The sequence below is a fragment of the Aptenodytes patagonicus genome, chromosome 5 (assembly GCF_965638725.1).
Source record: "Aptenodytes patagonicus chromosome 5, bAptPat1.pri.cur, whole genome shotgun sequence".
Taxonomy (NCBI): Eukaryota; Metazoa; Chordata; class Aves; order Sphenisciformes; family Spheniscidae; genus Aptenodytes; species Aptenodytes patagonicus.
The window spans coordinates 10045897-10073817 of record NC_134953.1 but is presented as its reverse complement, the minus strand read 5'-3'; the positions used below and the strand labels follow the sequence as shown (position 1 = coordinate 10073817).

Here is a 27921-nt window from a genome sequence, read left to right as displayed (position 1 = left end):
GGGGAGCGGAACGGGGAGCGGAACGACGCCCGGCCGCGCGCGCCGCCTGCCAGGAGCCAAGGCGGCCTGCGGGCGAGCCCGAGGGGGGGCGGGGCGGGGCGGGGCGAGCGCCCTCGCGAGAGCGCCGCCGCCTCTCGCGCGGCTTGGGCAGCGCGCGGTTTTTGGTCTCGCGAGGCGGGCGGGCGGGCGGTTGCGCGGTGAGGCAGCGAGCGCGGGAGTTCGGCGGGGCGCGCGCCAGGGCGGCGGTGGCGGCTGCGCGTGCCGCACCGCACCGCCTCGTGCCCAACGGCCCCGGCGGGCGGCCATGCCGGCCCAGAACACGGCGAGCAGCGGCGGTGAGAGCCCGGGGCGCCGGCGGGCGGGGGCGGCGGTTGGGTCCCCGTGCTTAACCGTGCCCTCGTTGCAGAACCGCTGGGAGCGGAGATGGGGGAGCAGGCGGAGGCGGCGGTGATCACGCCGGCCATGCTGAGGGAGGAGGAGCAGCTGGAGGCGGCGGGGCTGGAGAAAGAGCGGCAGATGCTGGAGAAGGTGAGGGGCGGCCCGGGGGCGGCGAGCCCCCCGCACGGCAGCTGGGGCTGCCCCGCGGAGGGGGGGGGTCCCTCCCCGCCCCCCCCCCTTCCCCAGGGCGGTTGGGTTTGAGTGGGTCTGAGCGCCGTGCCCCCGCGCCGTTAGTCCGCTCGGCGGCGGCTTGTGGGCCGGGGCCGGGTGTCGTGCAGCTCCTTTGACTTCAAAACAAACAAACGTGAGAGGCTGTTAAAGTTCCGGGCGGTGGCTGTGATTCACAAGCGCCTTTGATCATCCACGGGAGGCTTTTTTTTTTTTTTTTTTTTTGAAGGCTAACGGTGGACTCTTGCAGTCGGCAAGAAGCTTACTGCATTTTATACTCATTTAAGTTTGCAATGAGAAGATTATACCTCTTCACTTTTGTCGTTCCGAGCGTAGAAGTCTAAGATAGTGTGCCTTTAAAGTAAGCTGATTTCAGAAAGGGTAGTGAGTTCAGATTCTTCTGAATTTCTATCTGACATATTAAAGGCAAGATTTTTTTGTCTGCGTTTTCTGTATGTGTACATAACGCTTCTTTTCCTCTTTTTGCTCCTTATTTTATTAAAAAAACCCCATCAAACAAACGACCTGATTAGAGCTCTGCAGGACACTTCTATAAATACCATTTATCCTTTCCAGAAATAAGCCCGGTTGTGCGTTTCTTTTGGTAGCAGGTATAGTTTAGGCAGCTGCTGTCACTGGCAGCTCATTCTTTTTGCAGTGGTATATGAAGGCCGCAACTGAACTGCGTCAAGCAAGTAGTCTGGCTTAAAAAGCCTAGCCAAAAAGGATCGATTTTATGCTGGTCGCTTTCCTGGTCTGCTCTCCTGCTCTTCCCTGCACGCAGTTGTGCAGGAACCCCTAAGATGAGGGGAGCAGGAGCTGCTTGACCTGGCACTGGTGCCAGGAGAAATGTACCTGTAATCATGCTGATGTTTGGTTTGTGTACTTCTGTTTGCTTATGTTGCAGGAAACGTAGGCTGCTTCAAGGAAATGATGCATCCATAACACAAATGATATAATCATTACTACATTTCATTTCTCTCTTGCTGTGAATGTTTTCAAATGTTGATATTAAGCATTGGTTGATATTAACCAATCTGTTTTGGAGAGAGAATGTGAAAACATGATGCTTCTAGACCTGTGCTGATACAAATTATCAAGGTATCAGAATGCTATATAAGGTATTGTATTTCAGGCGTAAGGAAATACAAGCTTGAAAGAACTCTTAAATGCTCTTTTGGGAGTTGTATTCTTAAAGAATTAGTGCTATTACTCAAAATACTTGAGAAATCAGTGTTTGGGGGTTTTTTTCTGTCTTTCTGAGTGCTCTCATTTTCTCCTTTTCTGTTAATTACGTAGCTTTGTATTCAGCCCACAGGAGGCTGATTTCTTAAAAATTGAAGCATTATTCTAAGGGCATGAAAAATACAATTTCTAAGGCCTGGAACTAATTTTAGTTACTCTTTCTCTTTTCACTAAGAAAAGTTGTGATTTATAAAGGTATGTTTTTAGGCTGCAGCATTTTGTGATACTGTAGTTAGAAAATAATACTTTATTCTCCCAGAAGTCTCATAATCTTCCTTCTTGCAAACAGTAAGTCATGATAGAGCCTGTCTGAACTTCTCTTCAGGTATTCCTTGATCAGACTTGGAACTAAAAATTTGGAGGCAATGCTTTTGGAGGGTAAGGAGGAAACCCCTGTAGAGCAAATTATCTCATTGCACAGGAAGTATTGAGAAAAGGACTTAGAATTTAATTTCTTTCACAACCAACCACTTCTGTAACAATGCTAGAATGTGATAGGGCTGGGGATTTTTGTGTTCTCTCTGTCTCTTGAGAATCCACAGAGCTTACCTCTAGGAAGGCTATCACTCCATTGTCCTGTGTGCTTCTATCATGCTTTCTCTGTGCAATCTGGGGCCAGTCAGATCAAGGGAAACTGCTGATGTCGTTAAACCCAGGCTTACTGGCATCTCGGGGGCAGTTGATGTTCTTGAAGCTTCTGGGTTTTTTATGCTTGTCACTTCAGCAAAGCCCCTGCCAGGTGATTTGTACAGCAGTTCAACAGAAGAGTCACTTGTTCTTTCTGTGGGCTGATGGCAAAATACCACTATGCAAATATATAAGAATGTGGAGTGATGAAAGAGTGGCAAATTTTTGACCTTTTCAGTAAAAAAGGGGAAAAAAAAAAACCACTTTGAGGCTTGAAGATTGAGTCAAAGGACAAAGTGGAGAAATCGTAAGAGTTCACTGCTGTACATCATCTTTGAGTTTTCTTTTTTTCCCCCCTTGAAATTTTTGCAGTTGGTCAAGGGAAGAGTCCTTCAGATTGTCCAATTAATGGAAGGATGCTGTGTTCACTCCAATAAAAAGTGAGCAATAGCAATTTGCTGAATGAAGTATTTTAGTTTCAATTATATTCCCTCTTGGCATTGCCATCAAGAGTTGATCTTTCTGAGCTCAGGTACTTTTCATCTGAAGGAAAAAACCTGGACAGGGGAGAGCAGAACCAAATAAAAACTGTATGGAGAGTCATGAGAAGGCAATCTCTTCCCCCAAAGAACTTGTTGAGATAGAGCTTCCTCTCATAAAAGAATATGGTGATGGCTACCTGATAAGAATGATGTGGAGTACTGTCTGTGGAGTACTGTTTGTGGAAAATAAAGGTGTGATTTCTGGGGGAGAGGAACGTGCTCCCCCTTTTCTGTGTCACACAGTTTGTCCCATGATTCAGCTAATATTCTTTTTCCCTGTTCTATTTAGTTTCAGAAGATTCCCTACCCTTTCTGTCTTAGCTTAGCACATCCGTCCCCCAGTGTTTCTCCTGAAGGCAATAGCGTAGATAAGCATCTTGTAAAGCTCTGCATCTTGCCTTTCTGAGCTTTCTCTTGGAGATGCTAATTTATACCTTTTCACTTGTTTGATATCTCAATCTAACAGGCAATGTTAGATGAATGCAGAGGGATGAATGCTTTTCTACTTTTTGGGGGAGTCTTGATCTGAGTTTTAAAGAGTAATTTGCAAATTTCTAAATGCACAGCCTTGACTAATTCAACAGAAGTTACTTTTAAAAGCATGTGTTGATTTTGTAAGCAAAGCAAGCAGAAGTTACTGTTTTCACACTGCGAATTGACTTGACCTCTGTAAATTAAGCGTGATGGTTTTGTAGCTGTCTGACTATCTTGTTCATAATGTACCTTTGTGCAAATGGCACATGGAGGAGTCCCAACTAATACTTGGGAAACTGCTGAATTTTGCCAGGTAGGGTGGGGTGTTTTTTTTTTCCTCCCAAATTTTGCAGGCTGCAAATAAACTTAAATTTCCTTTTGCTCTAAATCTATAAATTGGAGTTGAGACACCTTTAAAGAGCCCTTGAATGCCTTGTGCTACTGCGCTGGAAGCATGTGCGTTGCAGAGCTCTGTTTACATACGCAAGTGAGTGCAACCTTCAGTGACTTTCATCTTACAGCACTTCGTAGGTACATATGAGTCCATACACTCGCAAATCATAGATGTGTAATGACTGGAAGGGAAAGGTTGTGTGTGTGTAAGACAACTGTAGTTATCATGTGGAAGAACCCTTCACTATATTGAAAGCATTAACTCTGAAGCATCTATGAATACTTGACATCTCTTTGTGTTGGCCAGGCTCGCACTTCTTGGGACAGGGAGTCAAGTGAAATGCGCTATAAGAGGCTTCAACATTTGCTTGAAAAAAGCAACATCTATTCCAAATTCTTGCTAACCAAAATGGAACAGCAGCAACTGGAGGTAGGTGTATTCTTTCCTGCAGTGGGGATTCTTAAGATGGGCTGCCGTCTGTTTGGGTTTTTTTCTTTTTTTTTTGCCATCCAGCTGTTTGAACTGAAGTAAAAGTGCTGTTAAGATTGCAATAACAAAACCATGAAAATCTACTGGAACTACTGCCCAGGAATGAGGTGGTGCTTCACATAATATTCAGAATTTGTTCTAAAAATTAATAGATAAATCAGATTGGAAAGAGTATGAATTATAATTTAAAATCACAGTGTAAAGGTGGCACTGATATCTTTACAATTCTTCTGTTGGCCTGAGTGCTAGGAAGAAAAAATAAATGTTTGAAATAAGAAACAAAGTTTAAGGGAGCTAGAAACCCTGGAGGGAGGATAGAAGATACAAAGAATTGACAAGTAGGAAGTTGTGCAGCCTATTTGTGTTAATTACTGAAGGGTGAGGCGTGTTTTCAGGATGCTAATGTAGCCCTCCCTCAAAGAAATTTATAAATTACAGTGATCTGAGGCCATGGTCTTCCCAAAAAAGAGCTTCCATAAAATGATTTGATGTGTTTTCTTTTTTTTAATCTATGGACTGCTGAGTTCATATCTAGCTTTATCTTGACTTTCTTAACTGTACCTTTATGGACAAGCTTGTAAGAGTTTATGCTTGAGAGAGAGGGAGAATCTTAGGAAAAGATTTAGGGCAACGACGTTCTCAGAAAAGTGACACTGACAGACTGCAGGAACCTCCTTTCTAAAATACTTTTCTAGTTTAACTGTCAGCTCAAATTCATGGTTACTGCATTGATAGAATGCATGTTTCAGTCCTAAGCCTTGCTCTGTCTGATAAATACCAAGGTGTCTCATCTCTTTTTCCAGGGTCCTTTTGCTTTCAGCAAGTAGAAATAGTAGATGGAATGAAAATCTTAAATTCTTCAAAACATGAAAGCACTTCTTCCTTAAAGGCATCGCAGGCTACTTACATTGCTTTCTGTTCCGCAATGAACACAAGTGGTAATACGTAGAAGTTAAAGGGCAGCTGCATACATGGAAACCTTACTGCAATAGATGTGATCTTAAGGAGTTTGCAATTGGGAATATTTTTGTTGGAGTCTTTCTAAATTACTGTATTTAAGAGTTTAAAGTATTCACTGACAAGCAACTCAGAGCAGTTGCACTTTCTTGTCCAAGTTTTGCTTTATCATTTTAAACTATGTCAGAATAGAGGCTTTTAGTGAGATTGCAAAAACAAAGTCTGCAGAGTACACAGAAGTCTACATTACTGATGTAATCTATGCCTGTTATCACTTCTATAATGGATAGTTCTCTTGTGGGTGTTATTGAAAGGTAAGAAATGTGAGTGGGGTTTTTTGTTGTGGTTTTTTTTTAGGAACAGAGGAGGAAAGAGAAGTTAGAAAAAAAGAGAGAGATGATGTTAAAATCTGCCAAGGTAAGATTACCTAGCTATTTTATGCAACTTTCTGAATAAAAGTCTGACAAATTACAATGTCAATTTTGATAAAGGTAGGTAAACTAAATAAGTTAGATTAGACAGTATTTGACTTGCAGGATCTATCTCGTATACCATATTTATTTTAACAGTAATAAGACTCTTTAAAAGTGCTTAAAAATTGCATACCATGACAGTCATCTTAAGGAGATGTTTCTGACTAATTTATACTAAAGAAAATGGTCTGAATTTGTCTTGAGGAGGTTTTTTGTTTTAGCAATGATTGTTTATTCAGCCAAGATGCTGAATAAGTAATAAAAAAGATAAGCAGGAACTCTTTTTTTGCTGTAGTTTTTAAAACTGTTTAATAGTAAGTGTTTCAAGAAGCTTTCAAAGGCAATGGTTTGAGGCTTGATTACATCTTTTTATCTGTGTCATGATAGTTAGAGATGCATAAGATGATGAACCTCTTCCTATGTTTGTTTTCTAGGGTCAAAATCCAGTTGATGGCAAAGAGGAGAAATCAGGTAATGTATTAGGCTTTGCCTTTTGTCAGTACTGGTGTTTTTACTTTCTTTAATGTTTGACATGTTGTATAAGCTGAAATGCTATCTTACAGGTGCAAAAAAAAAGAGAGGGAGAGAAGATGGGACATACAACATCTCAGAAATTATGTCCAAAGAGGTAGGCCATAACTATAAAGAGGCTTGTCTGGATTTTTGTAGCACAAATTTTAACTGGTGAGGCAATTGCTGTGTATTTTGAAGCAATACATTCTCATACATTGCCATCAGAGATTATCAACCAACAGCAGTCTGTCTGTAATGTAGGACTTTCTTCCAGCAAAGATCTATGTAACAAGCAGTGTTGTCAGACCTGTAGAATTCAGGTGTCTTTTTTTTTTTTAAAGTATTTGGGGAAGCAAGCTGTGAAGAAACTACATTGCCAGTTGAATTTTCAGTCACCCTTTGTAACTGGAATGCGTTCTCTGGTGTGTCGCCTTGTTTAGATGCACTTGTATGATTAATGATGTTTTATAGAAAGCTTTTTAAAGTATGTCCAGATTCTTCAATTAAAAGATCTCATGAAATAGAAATTGTAGTAGCCTTTAAGGTTGAAAAGCGTATAAGCATAGTTTTTTCTTTGTTTCCAGGAAATATTATCAGTGGCAAAAAAAAGTAAAGTGGAAAATCAGGTATGTTGGCACATGGTATTGCAGTTTTAGTGTGTTAAGCCCAAAGGGAGGGAGGGCTTTTTATACTTTATAGCATATCTGTAAACTTTTCCTGTAAATAAACATCTCTCTGCTAGATACTGAAGTCCTGAATTAGAAGTTTAAAGAAGTGGTGCAAGTGAATGCACTTAAGTACTTATTTTCAGAAATCTGAGGTGAAAACTTCTAATTTTTTTTTTAAGCTCTGAATTTGAATGCGTTTTTACTTTATAGAACGCCTGTAGTTTCAAAAATAAAGGAAATAGGAATTTACTAAGAAATATTGGTGCTGTGTATAAGACCTTAAGACATAGTAATTTTTAAGCATTCAAGCATGGAGATAACAAGTGTGGTCTCTTCCACTTCTGCTGTAGTTTAAAAGCTACGTGCACAGTGTGAATTTCTTTCCAACATTCTCTAGAATCTGCTTACAGAAAGGAAATAGCTGCATTAAATGCCAGCCACTGTAAGGAAGGTTTTCAGTCTGCTTGCTTTTGTGGGTGAAAAAATTATTAGCCCAATTGCTTCAGTAGCTAACACTGCTCTTCAATTCTAAAGGGGTGAAGAATGCATATAAGGCATTGAAATTTTGCATGTTGACATCTACCTATGTAGTAATATTAATCCTAAAAATAAATTCTACTGTTGAGTTGACAGTTACTCAAAGTAAGTCTTTGTGTCAGGGGCTGACTTACTTCACTGCACATTAAGACTGGTGTAAATTGCGCGAAAGTATGTCTTAGCTGGGCTTTGATGTGCATTCCCCTTGCACGTTTCTTGAACTTCCCTCTATAGGATGAAAGCTCTTCTGACAACCTGTGTCCAGAAGACCTGCAGAAAAACGGAGATTCAAATAGCGTCATTAAGGATAGATTGTGTCAAGCTGTACGACACAGTGCCAAGCAATTCCTTGATCCAGTACGGAAATTTAATGGACAGCCAGTGCCTTTTCAGCAGCCAAAGATTTTTACTGGAGGTGTAATGAGGTGGTACCAAGTGGAAGGCATGGAGTGGCTACGGGTATGGAGCGATTGTTGTTGAAATTGAATCTGTTGCTGATTGGAAACAGAGAAATGGAGGGGAAGAGACACTAGAAGTCTGTCGTCATAGTTGGTACAGGGAAGGTGAAGAAGAGAGACAGTTCTTTATGATTTCTTATGATACAAGAATCTGGTGTTATGAAAAAGTTGTCAAGCAGCAGATACAATGTTTCAGCATGGGGAGGATATTTGTGTTTGTAAACGTTTCTTTAGAGTTTCTGGTTGGTGTTCTCCATCTTCCCCTTCTCCATTTATTTTTTTTATTCAACTCAACTGTCTTTTCAGCTTCTCCTTACAAATACTTTGTGAAAGCAGGACTATGCATGCTACTAAGGGACAGTCGTACTATTTTTCTCTCTCAAGGGCTTGAATACCTAGCCCATAGGTGTTTAAAGACTCACTACTTTGCAGGCCTGACACGGATGAGTTTTCCATTCTCTGCATCTTGGAATCTAACTAGTAATATTTTGTCTTTAGCCTTTGAAATCAAAAACTAAAGAAACTTGCCATAAAAATTGCCCACATACATATTTAACTTCTACCCGTTTTTGCTTGCAAGCCAAATTAGAACAACTTTGCTTTTTAATTATCAGAGCCAGACAGAACTAATTTTCATTCTGCTACTGATCTCATATTTCCCTTAGGTTTTTTCTTTCCTTTTTTTTTTCCTTCCCTTTTTTTTTTCTTCCCCACAAGCATATGTATCTTGTTTTAACAGGCTTAGGCTGATCTCACAAGTGAGTGCCACTAAACTCGCTCTGTTCTGTCACTGGGAAGTGCATAGGGAAGACAGGCCTGTACTGGGAGGGGGGAAAAAGCCAGCTTCCTTGGGCCCTCAGTTATAATAACCTTCTTTATGAATAGTAGATAAAGTAGCCAAAGAACATTTCTGCGTCTGTCTTTCTGTTCTTTTGTGAGAGGTTGCTCCGTCAGTTGTCAGAATAGGCAGTGTCTGCACAAAGAACTTTTGCTGGAGCAGCTGGCTGTGTCAGGAATTGCACCTTTTTCCTATGGTGGAGTAGCTGTGCCTACAGAAGCTACTTGAACAGATAAAACTGAAACATCAGCACAATAACTTGGTCTTTTAGAGTGGGGAGCTAAGGGAATTCTTGGGAGCTGGGATGGCTAAAAACTTGGGTAGTGTAAGCTTGTACTTGCAGTTGAAGTGCTTTTTGATATAACACTAATTTACATCCTTTCCTTTGATACCGTTCTGGTTTTTGCCTCCTAGTCAGGCACTTAATTGGCTAGAAGCACATACACCTACGTATGAATGTCGGGTTTACAAGATGCTTGTATTTGTTTTCATCATGGAGAAATCTTACTTGTTTGTAATATAAAATGTGCCTAGTAGAGAGTTTCTACAGGTGTTACATTCCTAAAGATGTCTATTGTTCTCAAGGTGTGTTGGCTATTTTGCATTTATATGTCTTTTTCTGTGTATGCAGATGCTTTGGGAAAATGGTATCAATGGCATTTTAGCTGATGAAATGGGGTTGGGGAAGACGATCCAGTGCATTGCAACAATAGCACTGATGGTGGAGCGAGGAGTCCCTGGCCCATTCTTAGTATGTGGTCCTTTGTCTACTCTTCCAAATTGGATGTCTGAATTCAAGAGATTTACTCCAGAGGTAAAAGAAATGAAGATTTTTCTTTTTTCTTCCTTAGGTTTAAAAGAACAAATTATTTAATTCTTATTCTAATTCTTTGCCTTGAAACTTTCTCTATATAGAACATCAGTTTAATTGTAGTTGTTTATGTGGTTACTATACACTGTGCCATGACTTGCTATGTATTTACGCCTTCTTGTAACAGAGCTAATTATCTCTACTATCTTCTGTTTAGGTTTAAATGAGCTTAGTTCACCTGACTTCTAAACCTCTTTTTTTCAGATTCCACTAATGCTCTATCATGGAGCTCAGCAGGAACGTCGTAAACTGGTTCGTAAAATTCACGGGCGACAAGGATCACTGCAAATCCATCCTGTGGTCATTACCTCCTTTGAAATAGCAATGCGAGACAGAAATGCCCTGCAGGTATCTAAGTTCTCCTGAAAGCCCTAGGATGGGTGGAATGCCTCATCACTAATAGCAATGCTTTTGAATATAGTAAAGAAAAAACTCCGCATGCTGCCTGTACGATGAGTGTCATACTGTAGCATTTATATTGGCATTCACTTCTGTTTCTTGGTAGCAGTGGCTCTGAAATTTTATGCTTAAGAAGTTCTTCAAACAGAACACTATCCAAAAAGTGAAGTAAGCAGATAGTTACAGCATACCTACTCTTTTCATTACCTCTCTGTAGGTGATGGAGGCTTGGAGTAAAAGCTATACTTAGTGTATAAACATCATGGTTAACATCAGAATGGTTGTCTCAGTGAGATGGGTTTCTTGTAGAAGTTTTATTGTAATCACCTGGGCTTTCTAAATGCAGTCACCATGAAGCAGATGTATGGCATCAACAGGTGGGACTCAGCTCTTCTAGTCTGGCAAAGTGAGAAACAGTAAATAGAATCTTTGTAACGGGCAGTATCAGACAGTCTTAGTGCTGCTTATCTCATCTGGCACATGTTTTGATGGAGTAAAGCTAAGATTTACTGAAATATCCTTTCCTTTTCTAGCACTGCTTCTGGAAATACCTGATAGTAGATGAAGGTCACAGGATTAAAAATATGAACTGCCGCCTTATCAGAGAATTGAAACGATTTAATGCGGACAATAAACTCCTGTTGACTGGTACTCCCCTGCAAAACAACTTGGCAGAGCTTTGGTCATTGCTTAACTTCCTGTTGCCAGATGTGTTTGATGATTTGAAAAGGTAGATTGCGATCTGATGGTGAAAACTATTCCCCTTTGTTCAGTTTGGGCATTATTGTGACTCTTTAATTATTAAACTTGTATCAGCATGTGAAAAGCTATTTTATGATATGGTTGTAATTTGGTATGATTATTTGGTGGTAAAGGCTTTGAAATGTGTCTTGCCTTCACACTTAGTTGTTTCAGAAAGTAAGGAAGTAATTGTCAGCTCTATGGATAGTGGAAGCTCAACTCTGAGCTAAGACATGAGTATTTGGGGGGAGAGATGTTTGTCTAAAGTGCCTCGTGCTGCTTGAGATTCTCTGAGATGCTGGAGAAAGCTGTGTAAGGCTGGCAGACATGGGACCCATGGGAGACGGATCTTTTTCTGAAGCAGTAGGGGGGTCAGGTGGAAGAACATTGCCAAAACAGTCTAGACTAATTTTGGAAAAAGATATAACTAGATTGAATATAATAGATCATAGTGAATATTCCAACTAATACAAGTATTTTTACCAATCACTTAAAAACTCAAGCATCTGAATTGACAGGTATATTTCAGAAATACCTCCTATTCACTCTCTATTCGTGATGGATATTAGTGCTTTGTTTTTCTTAAATCGCAGGATAAGAGAAGAATAGTATACTTAAATAATGAAGCATAATAGCTATGAAGTAAGCTATTCCTTTTTTTTTTCCTTTGTTTTTGTAGCTTTGAATCCTGGTTTGATATTACCAGCATTACAGAAACTGCCGAAGATATTATTGCAAAAGAAAGGGAGCAAAACATCTTGCATATGCTGCATCAGGTTTTATCTTATTCTTTGTGTTGGTTTTTTCATGGTTTATTTCTAACATTGACCATTATTACGAAGTGTGTCAAAATCTTGTTTGTGGAGCTGAATTCTGGGCCTGAGGCTTTTATTGTGGCACTTCTGGACTTCCTTAGACTTGTGGGGGTTTTTTTTCAATTTTTACAGCACTTATAAATGCTGAAAGGAACAATATACCTCTTTGATAATGACTCATTTTTATTCTTGGAACTGAATTGAGTTTAGTCAAACTTAATTGCAGTTGCTTGCTTCTGTTTGCCAAAAGATTTAATTGGTATATTTATTTTGTTGAAAGATAACTTTGAGTGAATTTATGTAACTTTTAGGTATTGAACAGAATACCTTTTGACAAACTAGTTGTATAATGTGCCTGTCTTCAAAACCAAACTAACCAGAACTTTTTTTTTAATGGGGGGGGGGGGTGGAAGTAAATGCTGACAGAACTATCATTTTCCCATCATAAGCTGATGGTGAGAGATGTAAATTGTGTCTTCTAGATATAATTATTGATCACAATTTATTATTTATTTTGGTTAAAGGTTTGGGGCTTTCCTGGAATAACTTGATTTAAGAAATATAACAGTCAAAACAAGCATTTTCATAATAAAATTACTTTCAGTTAATGAAAATTATTTGAACGTTCTGTAATGTAGTTACCACTGCACCCTTATTAAACACGTCAAAATTTTTCAAATGTCAATGGATGTGTTGTTTGAACACATGTATTACCAGCATGTGCGTAAAAGTTTTGGAGTAGGCATTCATATGAAAAAATGAAATATGGAACTCTGCAAATTAACTCCCTTGCTTTAAATTGTCAAAATAGCATTATATCAGTAGACCCGTTTGTGTGTTGTGGTGGTTTTGGTTTTTGTTCTTTTTTGGTTGTTTTTTTTTTCCTAAAACTAGACACATTGAGAGCTTTGAGTAGTTGTGGTGTGCGGTTTTTTTTGTTGGGTTGGTTGGTTTTTGTTTTTTTTTTTTAAACTGGCCATGTTGAGAGCTTTGAGTAATTTGTAACACATCTGCTCAACATTTCAGATTCTGACACCTTTCTTACTGAGAAGACTGAAATCCGATGTTGCTCTTGAGGTTCCTCCTAAACGAGAAGTTGTGGTATATGCACCGCTGGCAAAGAAGCAAGAAACTTTCTATACTGCCATTGTAAATCGCACCATTAGGAAACTGCTTGGAAGTAATGAGGTATCTACTGATATGGATGTTAGAAATGTGCTTGCTATTAAATGGTTTGTAGGCAAAAACACATTGGTATTGCTTCATTACCATTGTAACTAAATCCACTTTTTGGTTAAATTTTTAGTCTGGTCCTTTTGTTATCTATTTCAATGGCAGTTACTGTGACTGGCCTCAGTGTGCACAGAACTAATACAATATGAGTATAAATACATTCTTGATTACTTGTAGTTTGGGGGAAAAAGAAGACAGTTTTCATAGAGTTGACAGTTTCTGCTGTAAAATCAGTAAGGTACTAATGCAGCTCTTAAAAATTAAGCAGAAGCTTTCAAGATCTACAATTAGAGACCTTTAAAATTTGGGCTGCATTTTCTACTTAGCAAAACTTACAGCTGCTGGGTCTAAGTAAGTATTGCATGATGCATATCACTGAGACCTCTTTTCAGTATTGAGAATTCTTGGGTCAGCATAGGCCTCTGAATCTGAAGCTATCTGCTGTTGATGGCAACGTTGTATTTTCCCACAGGAAGAAGTAGTTGAGTTGAGTCCTACAGGCCGACCAAAACGCCGTTGTCGAAAACTGGTTGATTATTGTGAAGAACATAATGGTTCACCTGACGACTTGGAAAAATTGATCGGCAAAATGCAAGAGGAAGTAGAAAAAGAGAGGTGCCTGCCCTAAAAGATTCTTTTTTTTATTATACTGATTATCTTCCTCTTAGTTTGCTTCCAGAGCTTTGCTTATTCAAATTGATCAAGAACGGCATTTCATAATTCACTATCCTTGTAGCTTTATGATATGTTTCTTTGCTTTTACCTAGTATTCGCTGGGCCATGATAGCAGTGATTAGGTTGTACCATCACTTACTGACTCATTAGAGTTATAGTTAACTACAAGACATTTACTCCTAGACCTGTGGCCTTTTCAGGATCTAGCAATAAAATTGCTTCTTGAGTCCCTGTTTTCATTAGTCACAGTCTTAGGTAGGTCCTGTGACGATAGCGCTACTGATAATCCATAAAGAGCTAAAATGTTCTAGTGTGAAATGTAATTCCTTTGGGCTGTTAAAACATTTTGGTAGTGAAGAACTGTGGTTTCACCAAAGCCTTAAGGTCTAAGATGGTGTTGGGTGCCAGCCAGGGAAGAACTGATTCATCTTAGTTATTTGGTAGTTGAAATTTCATGGTAGTAGCTTAGGTCCTGGCTACAGCTAGCAATGAGGACAAAGGAGCTGAAGAGCTTGGCTTATTGCTGGGTTTTGCAGGCTTTGCAAGGTTCAGGTAAATGTTTTGTCTCCAACGTCCAATTACGTTCACAGGTATATCTTTCATTGGTTCCAAGGCAGGACAAGGGATAACGCTGGTGTGCTAACTACAGTTAACTCCTAGGTTTTTGCAGAATTACTCAAGAATACTTGAAGCAAAGTTTGGGCTCAAGACTGGAGAAAAGGGAGGATTAGTTTCCTTGCTAAATTTTGTAAAATATGTAGGCTTAAGCTGAGGCCCAGAACCCAGCACAGTTATTGCTGTTTTGGTGACAGGTATTGGTCACTTTTCTAGTGATTAAGATCAGAGCTGAGGTTCAGGACTGAGGGAGCTGAGGAATCATGTTCATTCCTGGGTTTGGCAAGGTCTGTTGGTGGCTCTGAATTGGTTGGAAGTCCCTTGGGCATAAGGAAAACCAGGTTAGTCTTCAGGGTTGAAATGTATTTATTTTGCTACATTTTTATTGTAGTCCAGTGTACTTTGCAAGAACAGACACAAATATATGTTTGTATTAGTTTTATGGTATGCATGGATCCCTTATGTTGGAGACAGTACTTAAATGCGGAAGAGCTAAATAGCTGCATTCGCTGTGAATCCTGCAAAGTATACGTGTAGCCGAAATGGGATAGGCAGATTTTGGAATAGCTTATGTATTGTTCTGTAGGAGATCTGACCATTTGTTCTAGAGGGGGCTTACTTCTGTTCCCTTTTCTGCTGGGTGACTTGCACAAGTTGTGTTTTCTGCTTCTGATTACTACTGACTGGCCTTTTGTATTTTAAACCAATAATGGCAAACCCTTGTGCCTTCGGTGCCAAGTGTGGCACTAAAAGAAGTTTCATCTGGTAATAGCTTTACTAACTATGAGGGATTTTGAGGACATTTGACACAGCATGTGAATCCATTGCTTGATTTTGTTTTTATTATTTTTTTTCTCTTCAGTATCTGTAGCATAATAAGGTGACACTTTCTGTACTAACAAGATGACGTATCTTTTCAAGGCCAGTGGTAGAAGTGAGCATTCCCATGGATTCAGAGGTGAACCTTAAACTGCAGAATATTATGATGTTACTGAGGAAATGTTGTAATCACCCCTATCTTATTGAATATCCTTTGGATCCTGCTACACAACAATTCAAGGTACATTCTAAAAGGATTACGAGAAAAATTACTCCAGGCATTAAAAAGCAATAGACTGTGAGCTGATGGCAGTAAAGAATGACCTTTTCAATGTATTTGGCATATGCCTCCCCATTGGATTCCACCAGTGTACTGAATCATTATTTGAAGCTTCCTGCAGCAGCAGTTGCAGAGACCAGTTCAGCCTCTGTGCCCATTTGGCCTTTGCGTAGTGATGCCATTATGTTCTTCGTTATGGCAGCACTCATCTGCTGGGAGCAAAGTTACTGAATTCAAACAGTAGCTGGGTTCCGTTGACTCAGGGTGTTTTAGGATCTGCCTCAAGCTCTCCTCACAAAGGTTAATTTTCAAAACAAAAAATGCTGACCTTGGTTGACTGTTCATGACATAAATTGTACACACTGCAGGAGGTGCGGTGGTAACTGTTAAGTGTGAGGTGTTGAAGGGCTGTACCAAGTACAACAGAGTTGTCTGCTCAGAGAATACAGCATCCTTTCTCCTCCTCAAAAGGGAAAAAATCCAAATTATATCACAAGGGCCAGCTGGTAGTTTAATCTACACAAAGCAGTTGGCAATATAGGAAAGTATGAAGTAATTTGAATTGAAAGAATCTTGAACAACTGGAATTGCTTGCACATTCTAAATGTAGGTTTGTGGGCATGTGTAGTCATGTTTCCTGTTCAGTGAGTGATAACAGATTCACCTGCACTCAGGAGCAAGCTGTTGAAGTCTATCAATGTAAAGTCAGTGCATAAAAAGCAGATAGCCCAGTCTGGGTGATGAGGGGAAATTAATTAATGTGTAGAAAATGCAGACTGTTTGACAGTTGACACCACTTGCAGGAGCTAGTACCTGCTCAGGAAAATGGATTAGGAATTATCGAGGTGGCTGCTGTATGGCTCAGACCTGAGAAGCTTCTATATCCCTGCTTTTAGCCCATAGCAAGACTTAGATCGAACAAACTCTCTTGAGCAAAAGAGGGGTCTAAGGTAGCAGTGTGAAAACTTGTTTTGTGAACTTTTGTCACTTGGCTGATGTGTAGTAACTTGTTCAGCAGTGCTTCCTTATATCCAGTAGGTGGAAGTCTTGTGCATTAATTACAAGCTGGGAAAGAAACAACAGTGCTTTTCCATGTGGGAAAACTAAAATCATCAGTTTCTCCTTCCAGCAATGGGATGAAAACTAATTAGGTTTTTTTTTTTTAAATTATTTGGGCATATGAAATGGTCAGGTTTGATTTAGTTTCATCATGATTTAACTGATTCAATGTAGTTTGCTAAAATTAGTGTTGCTTCCAATCTTACAGCTTTTAGTTAAAAAGATGGTACAAGCTTGTTTCTGTGAGAAGCTTTCAGACAGCTTTTATTGGTGCTTCTGAGTCAGGGAAACCTCTGGTATCCTTCCCTCCTAACATATTATCCCCTCTCCCCTGTTCCAAGGTTGATGAAGATCTAGTAAAGAATTCAGGCAAGTTTCTACTCTTGGACCGAATGCTTCCAGAACTGAAAAAGAGAGGACATAAGGTAAAGCTAATGACTTGGGGGGGGGGGGGGGGGATAGTAGTCTCCTCATGACCAAAAAATGGTATTAAGGAATGTTCCTGGTTTTGTAGGTCTTGTTGTTCTCGCAAATGACCATGATGCTTGACATTTTGGTGGATTACTGCTATCTGAGAGACTTCAAATTTAGTCGATTGGATGGCTCTATGTCCTACTCAGAGAGAGAAGAAAATGTAAGTAGATATACATGCCCTTTGAGCCTGTTCACAAATTCTGCTTGTTCCTGTGACGCTGGAATATGATTTCGCACAGCATTTAGCCTTTAATAGGCAAAAGACATTTATGTTGAAAACTGACATCCTTCCTGCTGCTTTAATATCTGCAGCTCAGAAATACTGAAGTAATGAAATGTGTTATTAACCAATATCTTGGGGTATGCCTAGAATGATGGGTGCTCACGTACTCTGTTGCCCAAATGTGAAGTATGTAATATATCTAGATTGTGGCAGATGCTAATCCCAGTTTTACCCCTGCACGTATTGTTTCCTAGCATCCAGGATGTGATGCCAGCATCTGTGAGAGCGTACTGGAGGTCTAATGCCAAATAAAGTAGATTTCCACGAAATGAGGTTTTGTACCTAGTGGGACACCTGTAACTTCAGCCTGAAATTGCATGTGGATTTGTTCCAGCTCAATCCTTTGTTCTTGCATACTTGTAATGGCATTCTGTGGTTACTTGAAACCTTATTACTGAGGCATATATTTATCATGAAGAGCAGCCATGCAGGGTGGTTCTGGAAAACCACCTCTCTGAGGGTTTGCAGGGATGTAAAGGAGCAATGCATATGTGGAGGAAGTACACAAGATGTGTCTAGGGGATGTGCTGCAATTGCCATCTGGTCTCTGAAGTATGCACTGGTGTTTATGAAGATATGGAAAAACAGTGGCAGATGACACATCATCTAGCTCAAATTGTGCTTCCCTTTGCCCCATGTTTTTTTCTGTGCCACAGTGTGGCTGAGGAAAACCAAGCCCCTAAACACTTAGGTTGCTACTGTTAGAGCTGATTCTTAAAGAGGAAAGGCTAACTAGCAAAGTGTCAGCAAGCTATAGTGACTTTATTAAGCTGGTAAAATTTTGTACCGCTGGCTTGTGGGGATTTTTAGGAGTTGATTGTGTGCCTACCACAGTGTGGTATAGGTGCAGGATGAGAGAAATCCTCCAGGTCACCAGTCGAAGTTCAGCAAGGCTCTTCCCAGCTCCATGATTTGCTGCTCATGCTGCAGATGCTGATGTCCAAGAGAGCCCAGAGGATATGGGGCTTTTAGAGAGCTTGGGTAGCTGCTTCCACCTGGCAGTGGGGTGATGGTTTCTTTTTCTCTGCTGTGATCAAAGTCCTGAACATTACTGTACACTTCCAGTTTTCTACCAGCATGTGGGTGGTCAGACTAAGTAGTCTAGGTTTTGACTGGTATTGCAGACCTGGTAGGAGCTGTGCTGACACTTGGAAGCATCTTGCAGTGAAAGTAGGCTAGATGCTGAGTAGGAGGCCATAAAGTTACTCTTAGTTTTGAAGTAAGAGGAGGAGGTATACAGGGTGGCTGGAAGTTACAGTCAAGTTGGCATCGGTGTTTTAGATTGTTGCTTGTGTCAAGAAGTAGATACGTTTTTAGGTTCTGCCAGCTTGGACTGTGCTCACCTTGCTCATCACTGGATGGTAGGTTATGTGGAGGTGTATGTGATTTGGACCATACCTCACTACGGTCATCTCCACTCTGTGCATTAGACAACTCATTGACTGGAATCATCAGATAAGAAAATACGGTTGCCTCACTTCTTGGTCTTGTCCTGTCCCAAATGCATGCAATGTTTCTTAAAGTCTTAGTTTGGCCTCTGACAGTGTGTGCTGTATTTTATCTGTGTTCATCTTTTTAAACACAAGTCTCTCAAAATAAAACATTAGCTATGTTGTGTTTGATCCATCTGCTGTTTTTTAATAGACGAATTCTCTTCCAGATGCATCAATTTAATACTGACCCTGAAGTCTTCCTGTTCTTAGTGAGTACAAGAGCTGGAGGCTTGGGCATTAACTTAACTGCGGCAGACACAGTTATCATATACGATAGTGACTGGGTATGTTGACAGACTGTTAACCTAGTGGTATGTGTCATAAAATGCTTTCTCTATTGCTGCTTCTGATAATCATTTACTAAGCCATTATGATATAGACCATTTCTGTAACTTTAATGTGGTGTTGCATGAAGATAATAGTAAGTAGCGTATGCAAACATGTTATATATGAAATATGCAGCCTCGTTTGAAAAGTCCTAGCTTATTGAATACAACGTTAGAGTTGGTTTCCAAAACTAGCCTGTTTGCCCTGAGTTACACCAAAAGCAGGAGGGGTTTTTGTGTTACTGTTGAAGATACGTTTCCTTCTTTCGATTTATTATTTAAGTTTGAATGTAGCCGGACCTTCTACAGGTTCCCTGTTTCCAACAGCTGCCATGTTAGTACCAGCCCCTTGAATTTCCTCCTGTGACTTGCAACATGTGTTTTAGCTAGCTAGGATTCTGCTGCTCCTGTGAGTCTGGAGGCTGGGAAGAAAGGTATGGAAGGAAATGACTGAGGACCTCTGCATCTTCGCTTCATTTTAATAGACAGCTCTGCTGTTTGCATGACTCTTCAGCTTCAGGAGAGACAAAGCAGCTTCAGAAATGGCTGAAAACATTTTTAATACCTTTTCTTATTCTCCAACAAAAAAAAACCCACAAACCTACAACTAACACCCTCAGCTAAATTTGTTATACAAAACATGTCCATCTGTTGAAAACTGCAGCACGTAGTGCAGAAGCAGTCTGAGCTAGTTGGGTTGCTCTGGCTGTGCAGCTACAGCAGCAGAGCTTGTCAAGGATGAGTTTAAGAGTGAAGAGATGTAGAGTTCTATTACACGATGGCTGCCCTGCTTATTGCTTCTGCTCCAACTCTCAGAGCTCACTATTGAAAGTGCTGCCTGTGGTATGTCTCTTAAAAAATAAAAGTTAATGATGTAGCTAACTTGGTGGTGTCGGGTTGACGGTTGGTACTCGATGATCTTAGAGGTCTTTTCCAACCTCAATGATTCTATGATTCTATGATTCTAACTTGTTTCTTTGCCTGCTCAGAACCCCCAGTCGGACTTGCAGGCCCAAGACAGGTGTCACAGAATTGGCCAGACAAAGCCAGTGGTTGTTTATCGTCTTGTGACAGCAAATACTATTGACCAGAAGATTGTGGAGAGAGCTGCTGCCAAAAGGAAGCTGGAGAAGCTGATTATCCACAAAAGTTAGTGTCTTTCTCTTATGACTTCCTGTAAGCAAGTGTTGCTTCTTTAAATCTCAAGAGAGAACTCTTATGGCTCTGTTTTGTGACTGCTTAGTATTTTTTCTTAAACGCAAAAAGCTTCATCCTCCCAACAAGTGACTATATAGTATTACTTTTCAAAATTCATTCTTAGACACATTGTAGATAACTTCTGCAGCAAATTAAAGGAAAGCACTTCTAGTATTTCTGGAATCACCATGTTATGACTACTCTTTTACTAGTAGGTAAGGAAAAAAAGAGGGGTGATGGGACAGTGAGCCTGCCTGGAAGAAATATAGGTAAAACCAGGCAATAAGAGAGTAGAGCTCTGGGCTTACTGGCAGCTTGTCAGCAAGATGATTGTTTGTTTGACCCAAATGTTTTTGGACTTCTAGCATTGAAAACACTGGGGGTAGATGACAAGTCTGAGTTGATTATCTTTTTAAAATCAAATTAAATGAACCAGAATATAAATGGAAAAGCAGATACATTCTTATTGCTTGCAGTTTAATTTATAACAATTCTTCATTTGGAGCAATATGCCTACCTAATGACATCCAGAGCAGTGTTTCAGGATGTGAAGTTTAGTGATAGATTTTTCCAGTTGCACTGGCAAACTTTCTTGAGTAGGGAGTGTTGCTATTAAATGTGGTAAAATGAGTAGAGACTATAGAAAGTTGGTTTCTGGGGGGTTCCTACTAAACTTGGTTGAGATTGCAAATCTTAGAGCTGTAAAAAAATTTCAGCATCCTGTTTGCATCTGTCCTTCTGAGTTTAAGAACAGTATGTTATAACCACAGTAGAATAGTCCTGTTTGAACAGTTAACCAGTGCTGAATAAACAATAGTCCTAGCTGATTTTATGTGCAGAACAATGGTGATTCTTCTTGTGTTCTTGATTATATAGCTGGTCATACTCAAAAGTCTTTAGAAAGTGATTGGGCTGAAGTGTCTCTTTTGGAGGTAAATTCTTCTTGTTTGGGTCCTATAGGAATCCTGCTTTGCTTCCGTAGCTTATTCTGTTTGTGATATTTGGACAGTAGCTCCCTATAGCATTTTCCAAACACTAAGCTCACTTGAAAAATACAATTCTTGTAACTTGGTATGGGCTTCTGACAATAATTAGCCTTATATTAAACTTTAAAGGAGGTTAAGAACTTCTCATAGTATATTAAGGGGGGAAAAAAAAGGCATTTTTATGAGGGCGTAAAGGGGCAGAAAGGCCACACCTGTAACTGTCTACTGCACAGCGTACTGCTTGTCAAGGCTAAGCTGTGGTTTGCCTCTGGTTTTGGACGATGTTAGCTAATCTTTGTTAGATGCTTCCTTTATCCTAGCTTTAGCCTTTTTCTTTGTAATCTCTTTGCCACTGCTGTCTTGGTGTGACTGCCCTGACTGCTGTCTGACTCTTTGTAGGCATGTTAATGACCAACTGAAGTAAGAAAAATTTGTTTTTTAATGATGTGATTGTGGTCCAACCTGAAGTTAAAACCAAAGTGGCAAGATGAGCACACAAAACAGAATGGGCTTTAATAGTAGATGGCTGCCATATACTACAGTAGCCATGGGAACTGGGACTGATTGTTCTGGAAGGAAGCTAAGTGTCAAGTTGGGTCATGCCTTCAGTTTTGCAATAAGTTGAATATTTATCTTGGTAACTATTGGTGAATTGTATCTAAATCTTGCAGCTTAGGTAGGGGTGTCCCCTCCAGGAATCTTTGGATCCACTGTGTAAATGTAAAGGTGATGTAATGGATCCTGTAATTTTTAATATCTAAAAAAGTGTTAGAACTTTGGAGGAGTGAATGAGGGAGGGATATCACAAAGCTTACTTAAGTCAGGCCTTTCAGTGGTGTCTAACCATGTAGGGTGTGTACAGTCCAAGTACTGGAGCTTAAGAACTGGAATTTGTTGCAAAACAGAATGCTTTTTTGGCCTCAGCACCAGGTTACTCTTTCTGTCTTGTGCTTCTGTTTTATTGAAGAAAGTTGCCTAGGAAACTGTGTGAGAACCAGCATGATTTTAGTTAAATTAGTAGACGTCAGACTAAGAGGAAGTGATGGACATAAACTTCTATTTAAAGTGTTAAGTGCCTGGTAGGGTCTTCTGTATTTTTCTCTGTGTCACTATTATTGCAACCCAAGACCTGTACAGCACTAATTCAATGCCATATAGTTTGTGAAACTCTGAAAACTACAAGGGAGAGACTGCATCACTAATAACGTATGACAGGACCTGGATCCTGTGTGTCATAGCAGGAGGTGTTAACGGGGGAGAGAAACCCCTCTGGAACTCGCATCTGATTTGCACTTCACAGAGAAACAGCCAGTCCTTGGGGGGAGATGAGAAAAGGTGTGGGGAGGACTTCTGAAACCAAGATACAGGAAAGAACAGCAGTGAGTGTGATGAAAGGGATCGATGAAGACCCGTTAATAAAATGGGTACATGTGTTGATTAAAAACTGAGTAAACTGGCACAGAACAGTAAGCCTTGTCTCCTTAAAATGTGCAGGACTGAGCTTGACTTCATCCATGCTCAGCTTTAGTTAAGTAATAATCTTGTATAATTTTTTTGGATATTTGGGCTGACATCCAGATTTGTGTGTAGATACGGCATTAGCATAGTCTCTTCAAGAAACCAGCCTGTGTCAGGTGTATTATTTTGTCATGTCTGTCTAGTCCATTAAATGAGGGATGTTCTCTCTGCAGACCACATCTTTCACGTATTTCCTATCTTGTGGTTAATACTGCTTACTTTGTTTCAACCAGCTTACAATACAAAGGGAACAAACTTCAGCATCCACCATCTAACTTTATTTACAATGTTTTTACTGTAAGTAAACTAATGGCTTTTCTGCTCTGTGTGTGCGTGTGTGCATGTTGAATTGGTGTTTCAATCAGTTCTTCTGCATACTACAGCTGGAAGGTGAAAGGCCTGCATGTAAACTCTTCATGTACCTCTGATTTTTTTTCACCAGTTAGGCTATTAGCGTAAGGTGTGTTTACCTGAGGGCTAAACCAATGAAACATAGCATTAGTTTTGATGTGCAAGAGTTAATTTGTTCAACATGTGCATCCAGCATTGATTTAACAACTTACAGAATTTGGTCCTGTCTCTGTGTACTTTCTTAAAATTTCTCCTTTCTACAGATCAGTTTAAAGGTGGCAAATCTGGTCTAGCACAGTCAAAGAGCTGCCTGGACCCTCAGGAATTAATAGAATTACTGAAATCCAGAGACTATGAGAGGTATGCAGATTCATATTTTTCTTGGACCATGAGTTTCTAACTTGCAGCTTGCAAGCAGCTGTCAATAGCTCTCGTGTCTTATGAAGTGGTATGTGGATCTTCATAGTGGAAAGAATGTCCTAGGGATTCTGCTATGTGGGAAAACTGACTTCTATGCAATACTAACTGTAACATGCTTTCATCTGTATTAAGAGAGATTATTTCTTCCTCAACAGGGAGGTTAAAGGATCTAAAGAAAAAGTAATCAGTGATAAAGATCTAGAGTTACTCTTGGATAGAAGTGATCTTATTGGTAAGTCAGAGTTTTCACCTGTTTTTTTTTTCCTGTTCAACAGTAAATTTGTATTTTGTAAGAGTCTTTATATGTAGAAAGCTGCCACAGCTTCACTTCTCTACAGCTGTGTTGTACATCTCAAGAAGGACCCTTTGGCCCCTTTGCTGACATTTCCATGCCAAAGAAGAAATAACAGAATTTAAACAGAAGTATTCCAGAAAACCACATTCATGGATAGTGTGCCCTGAGCATACTGTGAATGAAGAGCATAGATTAGGAGGTGTTCAGCAAAGCAACTTTCCCTGTAAGTTGCTATAATTGATGAAAATAGAAATTATTCTCAGAAAAAGATTTATTTCAGCAAACTTGTTTAAAAACCTATTTTGATACTGTCATAATTCAAAATGTGATCTAACATTTTTGGGATAAAAAAAAATTGAGCTTTTCAGAGTTACCATGGCTTGTCACTGGATCAAATATTTTAAAAAAAAAAAAATTTTTTTTGAGGTTGTCTGCAAATTCTAGTGCTTGATCAGGCCAAGATATTATAAAAAAAAAACCTTAATTTTTCTCAGAAAGGAAAAAATTCTTGTCCAATTCATCTAAACAGTAGATTTAGTATGCTTTGTTTCCTTCAGCATCTTTAGGAGAGATAAGCCTCAAAGCATAGATACAGAAAGAATCAGTCATTACAGAATTTAGAAGTAAAAATGATAGCTAGCCTTAAATAAGTGTGATATGTATAGTTTGAGTATAGTTTGAGTAAAATAACTTTACCTTAGGAGAACTGTTGCTACACTTAATTTTTTTTTCCTAGATTATCTAAAGAAATTGTTTTATAAACCTGCTTATTTCAGTTAACTGTCTGCTAGTATAGAAAATGATTCTTGATGCACTGATAATATGGTCTATCTCTATCTTTCAAGTTCAGGCTGTGAAACAATCTGATTTCTCCTTTTAAGTTGGAGAAGGTGCCATTTATTTTGTGTTATTAGTGTGCATCATACTTATAATGGTTGCTATTGTCATGGTTTAACCTCAGTCGGCAACTGAGCACCACACAGCCGCTCGCTCACTCCCCCCCGCCCCCCAGTGGGATGGGGGAGAGAATTGGAAGAGCACAAGTGAGAAAAACTCGTGGGTTGAGATAAAAACAGTTTAATAATTGAAATAAAATAATAATAATGTAATAATAATACACAAAACAAGTGATGCACAATGCAATTGCTCACCACCCGGCGACCGATGCCCAGCCAGTCCCCGAGCAGCGGCCCCCCCGGCCAGCTTCCCCCCAGTTTATGTACTGAGCATGACGTCCCATGGTATGGAATGTCCCTTTGGCCAGTTGGGGTCAGCTGTCCTGGCTGTGCCCCCTCCCAGCTTCTTGTGCACCTCCAACCTTCTCAGTCGGTAGAGCATGGGAAGCTCAAAAGTCCTTGACTAGTGTAAGCACTGCTTAGCGACAACTAAAACATCGGTGTGTTATCAACATTATTCTCACCCTAAATCCAAAACACAGCTCTGTACCAGCTACTAGGAAGGAAATTAACTCTATCCCTGCCAAAACCAGGACAGCTATACTAAGCAAAATTAGTATATTAAAATTGTCAAAAAATGTTTATACAAAGATACTAGTCTTGCATTATGTACTGAATATTTACTACAGCTAACTGCAGTTAATGCTTTAGAAACTGAAATGCCGCCTCCCACTCCTGTAAGCCATATTTATTAAATTTGATATAAAGACAGTACTTTTTCATTAGCTTTATATTCACTGGAAGGGCAACATAGTGATTGCAGGTGCTAGGAAAACAAGATGTAGGTCTTTGAACTTCAGAAAAGAATATTGCTTAGCAGAGCTGTAGCTTTCTGTGTTTCTCCTAGTAACTGCACTAAATAGGTTTACTGCATTCTGTTTTCTTCTCAGGAAAACAAGACTAGTTCAGGCAGATTTTAAAACTGCTTATCTCCATTTAGGTTTAGCCAGAGGTGTTGGATTTTTTTTTCTTAAAGTACACAACTGAAAAATATTTTCAAGCACAAATTTCTAGTAGCAAACTGTTGATGGAGCAAAATTATTTTATCAACTTGCTTTCCAAATCCAAACAAAAATACATACAACTTTTATGTCTGCAATAGTAAGGTTGCAGACACTTCACCTATTACTGTTGATCTTTGTTTTGTTTTAATCGTAGATCAAATGCAGACCTCTGAAAAAATGAAAAAGGAAAAAATGGGTGTCTTCAAGGTCCTAGAAGAATCGTCGGATTCCAGTGCAGAATGTGTGTTTTAACGTGCAAATGTGGCCTGTAGTCTTACAGGACAAACATATGACTGACATCAGATCTTCCAGAGGTGTCACTTACACGTACTGATCCTTTATGCTGACTTTCTTTAAGGCCTTGTTCAAATCCCTCGTGTTCTTTCAGTGAATTTTAACATGTTCTACAGTATAATGCAGGTGATAGTTTCATGTTGTGGCTTTGGTAGGCTCTCATAAAGAATTAAGAAAATGAGCATGTTTCACATTTGCAGCTAGCTCTTGTGATCAGTGGTAAAAACTGGCAAATTTGTGTTTTAAAAAAAAAAAAAATCTTCCTGTGGAAGTCCTAAAACACTTTTTTTTATATTGTGTCAATTATGGTTTTATTTGGAAGGGAGAGAACATGTGCCTTTGTTACAGCCAATTGTGTAGCTTCTGTTTTTAACTTCTGCAATTTATTTTGATTAAATAAATGTCTGGTTTGTCCTAAAGGTGTAGGTCTTTTAGCATAGCTTCTTAAATAAGCGAAGCTTATGTTGTGTCCATTAATGCAGTCCCTACTTATTTAGCACATTAGCCAATCTTACACAGTTAAAAAAAAGAAACCCAAAAAACAAAACAAAAAAACCCAAAAACAAAATTAAAAAAAAAACCAAACAAAAACAACAAAACAACCCCACAACAAAAAGCAGGCAGCTTGAATGAGCCCAAAAAACCCTAAGTTTTTCTTAGGTGCAGACATTACTTCTGTGTTGACTGGCTTGTCAGCTTGCACAGCTAAGGTGCCTGTTTGAAGCATGTGGAGGGAGCTTAAGGGTACTGGGAGGGGAAAGTGCAGAATGTCTCTGGGGGTGCATGGAGGACTGAGGAGTACTTCTGGGAAGGGAGGGTGAGAGACTACAGTGGGGCAGAAAAGACAGTTGAAGGATATTACTTGTGTATGTAGCCTCTAAGAGCCAGCTGTAAGCAATGGTTTTCAACATGGCCATCAAGTAGCTTTTAAACTTTCAATCATGGCTTGTGAAAACGTCATCTAGGTGTAACCAGAAGCTGCAGTTACGGAATTCCAGCTGGAGCTGTCACAGTTGCAGTTGTGAGAGTTAGGCCAAGGCATAGGTAACATGGAATAAAATAAAATCCGACCTGATCTATCGGACTTTGGAAGCTAGTTTCCAGTCACTTAATGATCGTTCTTACTCTCCATAGAGAGTAATCTGTTAGCCTGATTTAGAGAGTGTTATTTTATATTAGAGATGTTTATCCTTATCTCTATAAGGGAACAAATAAATCTGTTAACTTAATGAGTAGGCTGGCTTTGACCTTTGTCTGTTGAAAGCCCTGTCTTGTTTCTAATCGCTGAAGACAAAAGTTTCTAAGTTTTCTGCTCCGTTACTTATTAGCCTGAATAATGCAAAGTCCAACATGTGCTGTCTCCATGTGTTACTTATATTTGCTGAGCTACTATACTAGTCTCCTTATGCATTGTTTTATGCTAGCGAAGACCTAGTACAAGATTTAAGAGTAAATACCCTGATCAACCTGCACAGCTGCCCAAGTGTCACTGCAGGGCAATATGGTGGAAAATAAAAATGAACAAGAGTTTCTATCCCATAGCCAGCACAGCTGGGGGGGGGGGGGTAGTGACTGGTGCTAACAGTTTTGAATTGTTTTGGGTGAAGTTATGTCCCCTTGATTGTCCATTAGAGGGGAAAAATATTTCACCGGATACAAGTTAAGTTCTTGAAGCATAGATTTGTCCTAGTGACTTGGAAGCAGTGCTCCTGTCCCGTGCTGCAGCCAGATACACTCCGCTGTTGTTCCTCCTGTTGGCATTGTGGATGTTTGAGTTGTTGAGATCAAATGCATGGACAGAAAGATGGGGTCTCAGCTTGCTTGTGTGTTGCTACTGTGTGTCTATTTGCAGCTTTCTTTTTTCGTTTGGTTTTGTTTTTGTTTTTGTTTTCTTTTAAATCTGATTAGCAGCTCGTACTCTTAGCTGGGGAGGGCTGGAGAGAGGCTGCTGATGGTTTTCCAGGTGATGACAAGAAAATGTGTGGTAAACTTATCT

The 27921-nt window shown here is 39.8% G+C and overlaps 1 protein-coding gene across 1 annotated transcript; it reads left to right on the top strand.

Annotated features, from left to right (window-relative positions):
- Positions 1-266: 266 nt before the first annotated feature.
- HELLS (helicase, lymphoid specific) lies at positions 267-26049 on the top strand. Its single transcript, XM_076338588.1, has 22 exons — positions 267-335; positions 407-528; positions 4195-4317; positions 5692-5751; positions 6242-6278; positions 6371-6435; positions 6905-6946; positions 7760-7984; positions 9453-9635; positions 9897-10040; positions 10625-10821; positions 11512-11608; positions 12674-12835; positions 13353-13495; positions 15092-15230; positions 16670-16753; positions 16843-16962; positions 18746-18862; positions 19894-20053; positions 23220-23316; positions 23532-23608; positions 25786-26049. The coding sequence occupies exons 1-22, from the start codon at positions 305-307 to the stop codon at positions 25881-25883; spliced, it is 2523 nt and encodes an 840-aa protein (XP_076194703.1). The 5' UTR covers positions 267-304; the 3' UTR covers positions 25884-26049.
- Positions 26050-27921: the final 1872 nt, after the last annotated feature.